General features: G+C 52.8%; 3 protein-coding genes across 3 annotated transcripts in view; 2 read left to right on the top strand and 1 right to left on the bottom strand.

The window, feature by feature from the left end:
- Positions 1–2,024, bottom strand: part of VOLCADRAFT_83790 (uncharacterized protein) — a gene marked incomplete at its 3' end in the record, with an annotated part of 6,329 nt that extends 4,305 nt beyond the window's left edge. The window contains exons 1-5 of the mRNA XM_002956765.1: positions 1,890–2,024; positions 1,655–1,769; positions 1,411–1,512; positions 814–868; positions 41–176 (exon numbers count right to left, since the gene is read on the bottom strand). Of these exons, the coding sequence (XP_002956811.1) occupies positions 41–176; positions 814–868; positions 1,411–1,512; positions 1,655–1,769; positions 1,890–1,956 (475 nt within the window). The 5' untranslated portion in view covers positions 1,957–2,024. The remainder of the gene's footprint in view (positions 1–40; positions 177–813; positions 869–1,410; positions 1,513–1,654; positions 1,770–1,889) is intronic.
- Positions 2,025–3,147: 1,123 nt separating this feature from the next.
- VOLCADRAFT_107414 (uncharacterized protein) lies at positions 3,148–3,849 on the top strand. The gene has a single exon (XM_002956811.1). The coding sequence runs from the start codon at positions 3,275–3,277 to the stop codon at positions 3,677–3,679; it is 405 nt and encodes a 134-aa protein (XP_002956857.1). The 5' UTR covers positions 3,148–3,274; the 3' UTR covers positions 3,680–3,849.
- A 2,143-nt stretch (positions 3,850–5,992) lies between these two features.
- On the top strand, positions 5,993–15,363 carry VOLCADRAFT_107413 (uncharacterized protein; the record flags this gene model as incomplete). Its single annotated transcript, XM_002956810.1, has 14 exons — positions 5,993–6,250; positions 6,637–6,783; positions 6,990–7,091; positions 7,624–7,705; positions 7,960–8,000; positions 8,204–8,395; positions 8,857–9,165; positions 9,870–9,926; positions 10,377–10,448; positions 10,886–11,096; positions 11,575–11,744; positions 12,378–12,558; positions 13,106–13,174; positions 14,122–15,363. 14 exons carry the CDS (start codon positions 5,993–5,995, stop codon positions 14,259–14,261), a joined length of 2,031 nt encoding a protein of 676 aa, XP_002956856.1. The 3' UTR covers positions 14,262–15,363.
- Between the last annotated feature and the right edge of the window lie 86 nt (positions 15,364–15,449).

The raw sequence follows: 15,449 nt of genomic DNA, 5'->3' as shown, positions 1-15,449 counted from the left end.
CACGCAGCCAGTCGAGCTCCCCCCCCTCTCATCATCTCACCGTCCTGGAATACGGTCAGGCCGCCCATGCCGGTGCCCACCAGCACACCAACACGGGTCGGGTCCACCTGCTGGTAGCCCGCCGCGCAGCGCTCCTTCTCCAGACCCGCCATCACCAGCGCCTTCTTGCCGCTAACCTGCGGAAGGGAGGGGGAAGGGGGAGTGGGAGTGGGGAGGGAGTGTGGCATTGGTCGTTAGGTTTTAGGTTTTAGGGAGAGGGAGGGGGGAGAGGGATGGGAGGGGGAATAGAGAGGGGGAAGGGAAGATAAGGTAAGAGAGAGGGGACAGGATAAACAGACAGACAAACAGACAGATGGCACTGACGCGTACATGGTTCAGGCTGTGTGAGAGCTATACATATACATAAATTTATACATATACATATATACACAACATCATACATACACACTTTCAGCATCCTGCATGCTGCATTGAGACGGCACGTTGATCGGCTGTGCGTGCGAGTGAGGAGACCGCGCAAGACGTACATACATACATACATACAACTACATACGGAGGACTAATCGCACAACCCTCCCACCACACATACATACATACATACACACACGGCCACCATGTCGCCACTCATGTCCACACCCCCACGTTCAATCCCAGGGGGATGGGCACGTTTCGCAACGCACAACAATCGCAACACATAACAACAACAGAGGCGGCCGCCAGGGCGCGGGGCCGGTTCAGTTGTCCAGAGAACCCCCCCACACACACATGCACCTACAACCATGCATACATACACACACGCGGCGTGCCGCGTACCATCGTATACTTGAGGCAGTCATCGTAGCGCCGGGCGTTCTTCTTGTCAATCATGCTGTGAGGGGAAGTAACAAATTACAGCGACGGAGGGCAGAAAGAGCAAGGGCAGGAACAGCAAGGGCGGCAGCCATATCATTCAAAAGCATGGAACACACAACGCTGGAAGGAGGTGAGGAGGAAGGAAGCAAAACGATGACGGTGCTGGAATGCGGGTCTAGGAGTGGGTGAAGCTGGGGCCCGGACGACATCTCGGTGACGTGACTCGACCATAAGGAAAAGGCGAAAACGAGTAATGCTTGAAGGACAGGTGCACGACGGAACGCGACGGGGAGTTGTATCGAAACGCGCCAGGAAACAACCGGCTTGAAGAGGGTGGTGTGGAAAGGAGACACAGCACTACAACGCGACGCACAACGAGTATAGGCAAGTCGTGCGGGGTACTTCGAACTTTTTCCCACGGAAACTCTTTTTCCCACGGAAACTCCTTGAAGGCTCGTAGCAGTCGGACAGTCATTGGCGTAACTTCGGGCTAAGCGGAAGTGCGCGCGAAGAATCGCCGATCGCCGCTCCCACTGTAACGCTCAACGACACCCTCACCCCTCATCGTCAAAGTTCTTGATCTGGGCAGCGAAGCGAGTAGGAAACTCTGAAGCATCGAAGCGGTCAATAGCCCCAACACCGCTAACACCGTCCAGGAGCCTGCATGGCAAAGAACAGCATTCCACGTAAGCAAGGAAACGTTCAATACGCAGTGCGGTCACCCGTCTAAGTGGGAATTCGATTCAAATTACAAGTCATATATAGGAAACATGGATGAAAAATGCCCAAACCGGCCGCTTACTTGCTGTAAAAGGTGTCTGGGTCATTGCCGTGGACGCTGCAGATGCCGATGCCAGTAATGACAATCCGCTGCTTGGGATCACGAGTAGCTGCAGCAGCCCGGACGGTAACAGAGCCTGCGAGTAGCGAGTGCGTTGTCGGCTCTACGGTCTAACGCTCGCACAAGGACGAGAACACAGGCCGCTGCAGCGCGTGGGCTAAACGACCACTGACAAGATGTATGAATTCCTACGCACCAGCACGTGCTGGCCGGCGGGCCGCCGAGGGTCCGCTGAATGGGCGAACGCGCTGGCCAAGCTGCATTTTTAGTAACCAGACTTCAAAGAAATGACACGATCCGCGGCGGCAAAGCACAAATCCGCGTAACTGTGTACCTACTAGATACGACGAATGCTTTAAATAGGGCAGCAGTGCAGTTTCAATGGGAGCATGATCGACCGTACGGCGCTTCTTAATACAGGAAGTAGGAAACGTCAATGCATAACGCTAATCCATCAACGCATGCAAGTCGATTATAACAAGCTGGACTATAAGATGGCATTTTTGAGTTGTTATCGGCTTCCTTCGCGCAGGTGTCCATCTTGCATATAGGTTGCGACCACCTAAAGCTAACGCTTATCTTCCGTATCACTGCTGCAATATTGCAAGGAAGACCTCTTCATATAGTTTCTGCGGGTCGTCAACTCGCAGGCAAGGTCGTGGCAACGCCTGTCCATGTGACATGGTACCTATGTGTCCTGTTTCCAACATGTATGCCTGTGTAGCGTTGGCAAGCATAGCCGCACCTTCATAATAAAGCCCGTGCCCCGTAGGGATGCAGGGTGCGGATGTGGAGGTCCTACTTACACGTTGCTCCGAGTAAAGGGTCCTAGGCAGGAGTGCATCGTGTGGCTAGGGCTGTGCGGGTTGACAAGATCTGAATCCAGCAGCAGCTTCTCAAACTTAGCATCAATTGAGGGTGGTACGAAGGTTGATATTCACATCACGTGCTGCGTGGCTCAGTGTTGGCGTATGCTGTGTCCTTCCACGTTCCTTCACCTATGCACTCCGGCTGAAGTATGAGACATCCTCAGAACAGTCTTAGGCGAGAGGTTCCTCCCTTTGAGATTCTGCGTGCTGCTATCCTGTTTACGTAAGCTTGTTTCCCTCAAATGGAACCTGGAAGAGCATATACATCATTCCCCTACCTCCCCCTCGGCCTTATCCGCATCACCTTACTGGCTGAAATGGTGCTGCAATCTTCCGCACCCTAGCAGCGCTAGCTTGGAGCCCGCTAACTTGGAGGGCCCGAGCCGGATCACGCACTTAAAAGCGCCGACTCCAAATGGACGGGATTTGCATGTAGCGACACCAACGCTCCGCAGTTCTGAAATGTTCGATACGAGCTGTCCATATCTCAGTTATCGCAGTCCTGTACGGCTGTCCTGGAAAATCCACTGTAGGATCCAAACACCGCGCTTGCGACGTTGTCACCAACAACATGTCTGTATAGTACGCCAACTACTGGCGCTGGAACGTTAACAAACACTGTAACCAGAATCACATAACCTGATCTCTGCCCTACTCAGCAGACGCGCATTATTGCACCCAGGACAAATACTAAAACTTAAAACATATAGAGATGGAGGATTTCCAAAAGGTTTATTCTCGGCGGCTGATTCGCGTATGTCGCGGCATCGCCGGCGTCCTGCTAGTTGGTTGCGTTAGCGTGATGACGGGTTTGCTGGACGTACGTGTCTATAACAACGAAGTTGATTATGCTCGGGAGTCTATGGACAAGGAGAAGTTTAAGCCGCATCGTTGCAACGACCGCTTGGCGGACATGCTGGAGGTCATCGAGGCGGAAGATGGAAACATGTGGCAGGACCTGCGACCAGCGTTCAGGAATTGGTGGGCCTGCATGCGCTCCGCGGAAGGGGCAGAGCCCGTGATGCCCTACTTGATGCTTACCGCGAAGGACAAGCAGTACATAGACCCAGCTTCACGCAGAGTTCGCGGTGAAACTGTTCAACAATTGAGCACGTGACGGTGCTGCGAGGCTAGCTGTAGTTTATAGGATATGCCACCAGGCAGTTGAGGCGTTGGGCGTTAGTGCGTTCTAATCCTAACTTTATTATGGCGTAAATTGGTAGGACATGATACGTTTGTGGAACTGCGCATAAATATGCCAATCCTCCTGCACCTGAAGTGTCTCGGGTTTGGGGTTTAGGCAGAGAGTAGGCGGGCATGCAGGATGATGGCGTGCCCACTAATACTTGAGGCCCTGAGCGGGCATGGGATGTGTGGGGAATGGCATCATCCTCGTAAGCAAAATTAGGGGTAAGAGGCGGGGGAGGGTCGGGACCGTCGGCAACTTATAAGCTGGCAGCATCAATTTCAAGGATTTGGTTTGCAAACATGCAGCATTTCGAGCGGCAGATCGACAATCCCAGTATTGTGGCGAAGGATCCCTCAGTCACGGATCTGAATGGTGCCATCGGTGCCGCTCCCGTCTCCATGGCGGCTGGCTGCAAATGCGCTGCACGCAGTAGAGTGCCGCCGCAATGTGCAGCTCGCCATGGTCCTGCGGGGGCTGGCAACGTTGCTCCGAATCAATGGCGGCCACCCAATGGCGTGGATCCAGAGAAGCTGCGGTGTTTGCTGTGCGGTCGGGAATTATGTAGCTTAGCAACGGACCTGTCACAAAGAGCTTTACAGCATAGCGCAAAAAAACGCTGGAGGGAAGGCCCAAACCGCCGGGACGGCACGGGACTCTGGAGCTGATGGTGCTGATGGGGTGTGTTGCAGCGTTCGGTGGCCGCGACGGCGCCACTACCTAGTAGAGTTGGCTGCAGCACGGAAAATCATGTCCTGCTTAGGAGACTGAAACGCTAGCGTGAACATGTGGGTACGGTATGGCATGTGTGCATGTTAGATATGCATCAATGCAGGATGCGAGCAGATGGGAAATGTCAGCGGCCCTGTTAAGGTGCGCTAAAAGATATCAATCTTTTCAGGTTAGGCGGTAGTATGTCGGCCAGAACACGCTTTGGTATCTGCGGCGGCTGGGAAGGGGATAGCGGGTGTGCTGTGAAACGGTGCAGGGAGTGGTTTGCCAGACATGGGCTGAGTCTTGCCGCCTGTAACGAAATAGATGTGTCTTATCCTCTACCTTAAGACACCTTTCCCAGCTCGCCGGGCACGTGAAACCGTACAGTCTCGCTCAAACATGGACCACCCGGGGGTTAAGGAGAGCAGGGTCAGTGTCTGTCCCTGGCGAAGGAGCGAACCAACCGGCCGGGGGGTATACACTGCTGGATACAAAAGGCTGCTGGAATTAATCGACGGTTGCGCTGCTCGCGCGTCTCTGCCTAAGTGTGCAGTGCCTTGATGATCCTAGCAAGAGTCGGGCGTACAGAGCTTTTGGCTTTAGCTTGGCTCCTTGGCTGGCGCAGCAGGTGGGGCCATAGCCCAGGCGTTATTAAAGATAAACGATGACAAGCGCTTCCTGAATGAGCTAGTTTTCGCAGCTATTCCCAGTAGTGAGTGAATGGCGACCTAGGCTTCGAGAAAGTGCTGACCGCCGGAGACCAGCTTTAACGCTTACTTTAATAAGGATTGTAAAGGCACAGATTAATCTAGTAATGTTTTGCATGACAGGAGTCCTGAGAGCAAAAGCAATGAGTTCTAGTTCTTCAGGATTCCTACGGCCTTCGAGTTACAAAGCGAAATGCGCCCAGCACAGTCTAGTTTCATTTAATAATTGATGGAGATAAGTGACACAATTATTAAATGCGTCACCGTTTTTGGCAGATGCATCAGCGGGCTGCATCAGTGCGTCATTGCGTCAACCAGCGCTGTGCATAATCCAGCAACGACCGTCGTACTGGCCCCCAGCGCACCATTATCAAGCGGCGTTCTAAAAGTAATAATATACTAGATGAACTGTTCGACGCCATAACTTCTGCGGCTCAGCGTTTGCGACTGTCCTGAGCATCGATTCGGCTTCGGAAGCCTGTTAAAAGGGAAAGCTCAACAATTTGCTAGGATTTTGATAAGGTAAGTAAAATACTAACTAAATGCGTCACATAGGCATGTTCTTGCCTTCCTTTCCATGACAAGCAAATGGATGACACCAGCGGAGGACACCCACAGCAGGAACCTAACGGTTCAGTCTTTTTCCGCTTACAAATAGTGTACTTAAATATATCTAAAGACCAATTTTAATGTTTGTAGGCTGGAGGTCTCTGGCTTGGCGAACTTGCAAGGTGCAACTGCTGCTTAACCAGCCGCACCTTACTGCACGTAATTCCTCGTGCCCAGCAAGTGGAGCGGATAAATATTTACAGTGGAATCAAATATGTCTGATACAAGCATGCCCGATGTCGTTGACGTCGAGGCAGGCATGGTCGCCAAATCAAGCGTTTCCGATGCAGCGTTCTTCAAGCGCCGCAGCAGCAGCGACAATACCAGCAGCGCAAATAATGTGCAGGCTGGGCTATGCATCCTCATGAAGGATCTGTCGTATCACGTTGCCTCCAATAGCCAGCGTGGCGAGCGGGCTTACCTCTTGAAGGGTGTGAGCGCTTACCTAGAGCCTGGTCAGATGACAGCCTTGGTGAGTAATTTTATTTGCTTCAACATTATTGTGGTTATGCACAAGGTAGTAACAAGTTTCGTTTTCTTCTTCGCGAGCTAGAGGATGCCAAATACCCGTATGCGAAACTCCGAAACACGTAGTTTCTTGTTCCCTGTTCATGCGCTGCTGAGATGATGTTTTTATAATCTTCGATATTTGTGCAAATTGTTAGAAAATATCACTATTTAACTTCTCACGTGCCTTAGCTAGTACGCTTGGACTACCTGCATGCACGGTTTAATGCAAATTTCGTTTCTCCGTTCGCGTGCATACATGGATTAGCGTACCGTATGAACTCGCCTCCAGCCACTTGCAACCTGTACCAGTTTGGGCGGCCGCCTCCATCTCGCCCATCCCCCGTGTAGATGGGACCCAGCGGCAGTGGAAAGACCACATTGCTCGACCTGCTCGCGGGTCGCAAGACAGTCGGCAAGACGGAAGGCCATCTCAGCTTTGGCGGCTCACAGCCCACCAAGCAGTTCCTGAGGCGCTACACGGGATATGTCGAGCAGGTACGGACGGGAAAGTTTGGACATCATGATGATCGCCTACAAACTTAAAATTTATCGTCCATGAATCGCATCCTGGTATAATCGAATGGACGGTCCCTATCTATCCTATCTGTTACTGTGTTCATTTACTGGCAGCTAGTTGGTAATTTGTTCTCGCCAAAGAAACCTAGTGCAACCTAAGTTTGATGAAATCTCTGCCCATGCAGTTCGACACGCTGCTTGGGGATCTGACTGTACGGGAGATGCTGATGTATACGGCGGAGCTTAAGAGACCCATGGAAGAGCCCCTTGCTGACAAGAGGAGGGAGGTGCGTGGCGGGGTCGCTCAGGGTCGGTTAATGGCTCGTTACCAATTACTAAACAAAGGAGCAAAACCCAGTGTTGCGTGACACCTTAGATTCGTACATCACCAAAGATTCTTGGGTGTTCGTACATCACTCTTACAGCATTCATGTCAAATCGACCTCCGACTGATCATTCTTTCGTGATTGTTTTTTGCCCTTTAAGTTGGTCTTGCCGGGTGTCATCACTGTCGACGCCGGAGGATGAACAACCCTGAACGGCCAGCAGCAAAAGCTCCCATCGTCAGTTAGTTAGTTAGTTAGTTAGTTAGTTAGTTGTCGAAATGTCCTCGGCAGTCGGCCGCCGCCGCCGCGCAGCCGTCACCACGTGAAGCATCGTTCAGTCCCCGGTTTGACAGTTCGAGGTCACGTCGACATCTAAAAAAACATTTAATGTGTACGACGGCACTGCCGATGTACGAATGTGTGCCCGTGCAGATGTATTTCCCAATGACACGATATGCGTTACTATCCTGTTTCCGTTCTTCGTATGTTCCAGGTAGAGGTGTTGCTGCAGAGGCTGGCTCTGAGCAACTGTTCGGATGTCAAGATTGGCGATCCGATGTCGAAGGGCATCAGCGGTGGGCAGGCCAAGCGGACAAACGTATGTGGTTATGTGGTTAAACTGGGCTGTACGGGGCTGTACGGGGCTGTACGTATAGATGTGTAATAATTACGTTTTCCTTTGTTTTTCTCGAGGCACATGTGCGAGGACCACGTGCCGGTCTGCTCACTGCTTTTTTTGTTGCTCGCAAGCCGCCATCTGCCATGCCGGCCCAGCTCGTTGCAAGCCTCACCTGCCCGCAGCACGTGCTCTTCCCCCGCCGTGTTACAGCCGTACAGCGCTTCCATTTCGTTTCCCTTCCGTACTTGCTGGTACGACATACAGCGAGCGCGACATTCGTTTGCTTATCTGTTTGTCTGTCCGTATATCTGCACACAATTACAGCATATTCTTTTATCTTTTTTTGCTGTTTATTGCCTTTGCTCTGCGTCTTGCTGTTGCGGTATCATTTGTGACGTGTCGTTTTGCTACTGCCGCCGTACTGCTATTGCTTTTCTCGGTTCAATGCATGCAGATCGGCATCGCTCTCATTTCCAACCCGCGTGTGCTGTTCCTGGATGAACCCACCTCGGGTCTGGACAGCTACACAGCCAACGAGGTGATGAAGGTGGTGCGGGGCCTTGCGGCCGATGGCACCACCATCGCCGCCACCATCCACAGCCCCACCGCCGCCACCTTCGCGCTCTTCGACCGGGTGATGCTGCTGGTGGGTCCGTCTGCTCGTGCTGCAGTTCATTGGCTCAAATTCGACAGCGGACTAAGTAACTATTGACTTGTGGGCAAATGCCCACAATCCTGCCGAAGCGTGTCAAACCGTGTTTTGAATAATAATAACTGTGCGTGCATGCACGTGTAGGGTTGGGGGTTGGGGTGGGTTAGGGGTTAGGGGTTAGGGGTTAGGGGTTAGGGGTTAGGGGTTAGGGGTTAGGGGTTAGGGGTTAGGGGTTAGTTGCCTTGGTCCGCGTTTATCTAGCCACTTAACCGAATCTACGTCGCTGGCTGAGAGGGGCCGAGTCTTGACCTTGCGAGCCCTTAACCACCTTGCCAGCAAGGCATCTGTTGCCTGGTCTTATCGAATGCTGCATCGCGAGCCGCCGCCTGCTGCTGAACGTTACGTATATGCGTACGGCTAATTGCCGTACATGGATGTGCTGCCGCCGTACACAGGTCCGCGGCCAGCTGGTCTACTTTGGTCCTCAGGGTCTTCCGGCGCTCCAATTTGCGGCGGCCGAATGGCCCTCCTCCACCGCGGCGTCGGAGCTGCTGGAGCTTCACCGCCGCGCCACCGTACAACAGACCGCTACCGGCGGCGACGGTGGCGTTGCTGCCGCTGGACGCGTCAAGGGCAGGGAGGTAGCGGTGGCGGCCCTGGCATTCAACGACGCGGAGGTGCTGGTCGAGACGGTGACGGAGGCGGACCAGCGCGGCGACGCGGCGTCACTGGCGGCGGCGTACGACAAGAGTGCGTTGCGGAAGGTACGGCTCTTAGAGGGTCGTTAGGCACGCAGGCATGCAGGCGTGGCTGGCACTGGGGAATGAACCTTATCGTCGAGGATGGGAAATAGTGCCGGCGTTTTTCTCACATAGATCTTGTTGCTTTCCTTATTACTCTTTCAGTTTTGACTTGTTTATTTTCTTTGACTTGCTTAACCTTCTACTGCATCATCTTATCCATTGCCCCTAGTACGAAAGTACGGCACCTCTATTTTCGACACATCATCTTCCCTTCCCACTTTCATCTCGTGTACAATCTCAGTTACGGTAACAGCTTTCGTGCGTCGTATGATATCTGTCTATTTTAGACAGCCTTCGGCCCCACGGCTCTTGGGCGGCCCCCACGGGCTTGTATGGGCCTGCTACACCTTTACAATTCAAATTGTAACACACACACACACAGTCCCCCACAGCCGACGATCACTCGCCACCTGCCCTGCCTTCAACAACTATTGATTTGAATCCAGGAAAACGACAGGCAGTTGGAGCTGTACCTTTCGGAGGCCTCCCTCCGTACAACTGCCAACCGACAATGCGCACCATGCCGGGTCGCGGCGGCACTACGACGCGCCGGGACCGGCGGCGGCGGCGGCGGCGGCGAGGGGGCCAGTGGGAACAAAGACGTGGAGTCTATCGCTGTTGCACCGGCGCCGGCGCCGCCAGCACCCGCGGCGCCGGCCCTGCAGGTCTCCGGACCCGCGCCCATTCACCAAGCTGCCTCAAGCTCCAGTCTCCCCGATCAGGTACTTGTTTATCGCGAAACCTTTAACTTGCACACGCCTAGCGCCATGTTTTTTAGATTTGCGACAACAACGAGCGGTTACATGCGCACGCACGCACGCATGGAGCATTTCCCAATGCCCCAGTATCTTCTGCTACGCACAAAATGTTCTGCTACGCTCCGTTTCATCTGCAACAATTACACACCAACACGCGGTCAGGTTCTAGGTGTTTCGCACGCTTGTTTCAACCCTTGCTCTTAGCCTTGATTTCGGCTTACTCCCCGCTCCCTTACACATGCATCCCCGCTCTCCTACACATGCATCTCCTGGGCCCCAGCTCGAGCTCTCTACTTCCCGCCACTCTCTGCACCCACACACAGCCCCTGACTGCGGTCCTCTCCACCGCTGTGCTGCTGCATGCTGTTTCATCCCCCCCCACACACACATACATACATACGTACGCACATACAGGTCGCCAAGGAGCTCGCGACTCGCAGTGAAACAGTGACCCCTTGGTTCTGGGGCTTATGGACCTTGATAAAGGTGCGAACCTGGTTGGGAGGCGGTCTTGGCTAAACATGTAAATCACCACCTAGGAGGTTTTGAGTGAATAGGTGAATAGGTGAATCGGTAACGCTAGGCTACTGGGACCCAACAAATGTCAGAGTAAGGGAGTTTCTTGGGTTTTTTCCTCTCCTTTTAAACCATACAACAAGAAATGGCTAAAATAGTACATATGGAGGTGTACGTATGGAGGTAATGCACCTAGGTGCCCTTGGCACTACATACGTGCAAAGCCAGCCTCCTAGACACACACACGCGGACTATAATGCCCTTGAACACGTGCAGTGTTTGTACGTTCCTTCCACGTCATGGTCGCGCTTCATCACTTTGCTAGCTATTTACTTTTTTTGGCGAAAATGACGCTCTCACGTGATGTATTCGAACGAACGCGCCTTATCACACATGCATGCGTGCAGTACCGTACGAGCCACAACTACTGCAACCCTGCTTGGCTGGGACCACGTATCGGCGACAAGTTGCTCATTTCCCTCATCATCCTGACTCTGTACCTCGGAGTGGGGGATAACATGGCACCGGACAACCTGGTTAACGTTCAGTCCAGTTTGTTCATGTGGGCTCTGCTGCCGGCCTTTGGCGCTGCGTCGTACGTGCCCGCCATCGTGCTAGGTGCGTCTGGGTGTGGGTTCTAAGGGTGTGTTTTTGTTGTGTATCGTTGTATGTGTTGTTGTTTGACGTTTGTTTATGTGTACTGAGCTTGCACTAAGCTCTGCTGGCAACGACGTCCCCTGCCTTCCTGTCCTGCCTCGCCTGAACACAATGCGCTAGTACACGCACATATCATGTACACGCGCATATCATGTACGCGCGACCGCCCATTTAATGGCTAGTTGTCTCTTCCTCTTTAATATGATCTGTCCGTCAATGGGCCTTTACCATAAGTCGATCAAAGCAATCTCGTACTCCGAAAAAAAAACCATTACGTACCTGATATAAACGCACCTATCCTGCCTGACTATCTGAGTACCTCAAGAGGTACTCAGATAGATCTATCTGCGCCTGTGCATGCTACCTACGCCTTCTGCGACTGACCTCCCACTGCCTGTATTGTTTGTATGTTTATACGTATGTATGTATGCATGCATAGAGCGCCGGTTGTTTGTCCGCGAGCGCTCTGACGGGCTGTATCGCGTTTTCACCTACCTGGCCGCCAAGCTGGTGGAGGAGCTGCTGCTGTCGCTGATCATCACACTCGCCTTCTCCGCCTACGTGTTCTACGGGGTGCAGCTGCAAGGCAGCTGGGTTGTGTTCTGGCTGGTGCGTCGTGCGGTTGTGCGGTCGTGTCGCTTGGTAGATAGATCGCGCCATGTGGTGTGGTGTCGGACGGATGACTGACGGACGCTCTCGGGGTGGGGGTTTCCTCGGGCGTCGTTGCGCTGGATAGCTTAAATAGGCAGGGGTCGCTTGTGTGCTTGCCTAATACCACTCGCTTGTTGAGGCTAGTAGACATTCACGCATCCTGAATACGTGAAGAGACTAAAAGTAACTTACATATATGTGCGGTCTGGTGCGGTTGGGAAACACTCAGGGTAGTACCCCGGTATGCATTTGGGTGCACTCAAACCACATGCTGAAACCCAGGCAACGGTATAGAGTAATAAACTTCGAGCAAGGCCCCGTCCATCCATCCATCTACACATCAACACATCAACACATCTACACATCAACACAATTACCCCCTTTGGACGCTAGTCTGGGCTGATGTGCGGTGTTTTCCTTACCTCCGTGGCTTTTAGGCGTTGTAGTATTGCCCTTGGGCCTTCGGCTCGTATGGGTAGTCTTACAGGTATGGGGTCACGCACCCCCCAACCATGTAAAACACACATCAACACACACACACGCATCAACACACACACACGCCTACACACCTACACACCTACACATCTACAGGTATACTTTGTGGATCTCTCGGTGGGCATCGTGCTGGCCTACCTAGTGGCAGCTCTCTCGCCCAACATGGATGTGGCCAATGCCGCACTGCCGGGCTTTGTGGTCACACTGCTGTTCTTTGCTGGCCAACTCATGACGGTGGACTCCATCCCCGATTGGTGGCAGTGGTACTCGCGTATCGGTAAGATGGAACGACGAACGGCGGGGACTGCAGTCTGTATGTCTGTATGTCTGTATGTCTGTATGTCTGTATGTCTGGGTCTGGGTCCAAATATCGCGCCCCTGGGTTGGGGTCGAGGGCGTGGTAATAAGCATGGCGCTTCCTCAATGCATATTTTGTGCATGCGTGTATGACTATTACCAACTGATGTTTGCCCATTGACCGGCAGTGGTGCTGGTGCTACTCCTTTGCTTTCCCCGGCACTTCGTTTACTCTTTCTCTCCATCCCGGAAGACCCGGGGTGACTATGCATATACAATGTATATGCCATGTATATGTGTATTATACATAATATACATTATAATATATGCGTATATGTGTGTGTGCGTGTGTTTACAAGCGATACCCTGATGTTAACCCACTACCTAACGTTGTGCTCATGGTAGCTGAAGATTTTCCACACCCGCCGTTCTGCACGGCGGCACTCTGAACCACCATGGCCCGCCCACGCCCCTCCACGTGTGTGCCCACGCACCCGCCCACCCGCGCAATGCATACATACATACAGACTTCCTTCGCTACGCGTGGGGTGCGCTGATGCTGAACCAGTTCGAGGACCACAACGTCGAGTTTGCGGGTAGGGGTGTCTAGCATACGGACATACATACATACATACATACATATGGACGTACGTTGTTCCCTCGTAGTATCTGCACTACTTTTACACAGGTGTGGACTTGCCTATTATAATACATTGTTTACGCAAGCTACCTACCTACCTGTAGCCCGGCATGCCGACCGGCATGCGTGAGATGTATCGTACAGGGCCGTACATACGTCTCCAGCCCACGTGGCGGCCATCCATGACCCGCCATCCAACCCTGCCGCTTACCCACCGCATCCCGTTTAACGAAAAGCTCTGCTTAGGAAATTCCTTGTAACGCCCACATGCGTGAAACTGTCATCATCAAACTGACAAAGTGGGTCCATGCACGTATGTACGTATGTATGTACATGTGTGACACGTAAAGGAGCCCAAGGGTATTATGCGCATATTATGGCCCTATCCCAGGGCCATCAGGCCATCGGGCCATCGGGCCACTGCAGACGGTGCACAGCGCGGGTCCGTCAGAACGGTTTGCCCTTTGGTTTAACACATCCATGATATGATATGATATGTTACAGAGTGGGAGGCTTCTGGGCCGCTTTATCACATTGTCAGTTCTAGATCATTTATCACCTTATAGCACCATCCACCACTATCACACTGTACTTCGCCATACGAACTGTAAGTCCAAGGCGGCGGATCCAGCCTTCAGGGACCCCTCCTCATCCATTCACCCGAACACCCGAAGAGACGGAGGGTTCGGCAATCGCCACCAATCCAGCGTGCGAATCTGGTCCACCAACTGTGACCTCAACTCCACATCTCAGCAGCTAACCATAATCTCGCGCTCCCGACTAATTCGGGGGTCTCCCCAGGAATCAAACCCAGGACTTTAAACCGCTAATTGCAGTAGTGTCAACCCAGACCAGACACATCCAATGCGTGTACGCATTTGCACGTGCCGCGGCCTGCTGCAGGCGGGAAGACGATCTTGGAGTATTACGGCTTGTTGGGAGCGGACAAGTGGACCTACGTGGGCTACCTGTCGCTGTTCTGGATCGTGTTCGCGACGCTGGCGCTGCTGGCGCTGACTTTCGTGCGCCACCAGAAGCGGTGATGAGGCCTGAGCTGATGCTGCTGCTATGAGTTATGGGCGTCGTTGTTGCAGGATCTCGTTGTTGCAGGATCTCGTTATTGCTGGATCTCGTTATTGCTGGATTTCGTCGTTACTTGATCTCATGGATTCGGAAGGATCACGAACTGATGAAGCCATTATCGATCCCGCCGGGCGCTATTGGTTTGGAGGCATCTCGGCAGGCGGGATCCATCGTCTCGGAGACGTCTCATCATCGTCTACGTGACGTGCGTGTTTGGAAAGGAGACATGCACATGCGTCCTCCCATTAACTTCGGAAGCGTTGTTGGTTCTGAGTGATGCATGCACACGTGTATGTGTGTATGTCTATCTGTGCAATGGATGTGAAAAATGAGGAATCGTTTTTTCTGTTCCCACGACCGCGGAAGATATAAAAAATGGGTTATGCAAGAAAAACAAGCGAATTAAGGATATACTCACCCTTGCAGCTAATACCCTTCTAATACCATCGGCATCGTGCACCGAGCGACCGTGGAAGGGACAGGGTTGGATATCCGGATTGATGGACGTACATAGGCTGTAGCTGTACGGGTGTAGCTAGCAGCGGCGATGTACGGACCGGCTCGTACACGACTTACCGTTTTGTCGCAGGCGTACCCCGTTCGTTGCTTGGGTGTTCATCGGTGGTGGGCATAGAACATTTGTGAGTAGAAAGCCGGGCCGGTCGATCTTTTGGAATGGTTAATTGTAGGAATGCTGATGCTTAGTTACAGGAAGTGAGTGCGGGAAGGGAGGGCAAACGGATTACCCTTCCACCCTCACCCTCCCTAACTGTCTAGTGGAGTTGCCGATGAGGCGAAACCGGATTGAGACATCCCCCATGCTTCGTTCTTGAACCTGGGACGAAGGGCTGCTGCAGCATTATGCGGTGATTTCCGTTTGGCGCCCGCTTAGATGAAGGGTTGGCGTTGTTCAGGATGGTTAGCTGTCTGTGTGTTTCGTAGCTTAGGACTGATTCGTACGGTACGGTATGTCCTCGTTGGAACTTTGTACGGCAGGTGCATCCATGGGGCGTTACGCTTTACCTTTCATGTTTATATGTGTGTTTGTACTTTTAGGTGCCGTGCTTCGCAAGTGAAAAAACGCATTCTGTCAGCTGCTGAATGTGGTGGAACTCAAGAGGAACTCCGCCGTACCGCCGTACTGCATT

The sequence above is a fragment of the Volvox carteri genome (assembly GCF_000143455.1).
Source record: "Volvox carteri f. nagariensis unplaced genomic scaffold VOLCAscaffold_65, whole genome shotgun sequence".
NCBI lineage: Eukaryota > Viridiplantae > Chlorophyta > Chlorophyceae > Chlamydomonadales > Volvocaceae > Volvox > Volvox carteri.
The sequence above is the reverse complement of the archived record's forward strand: the minus strand, read 5'-3'. Positions and strand labels throughout refer to the sequence as shown.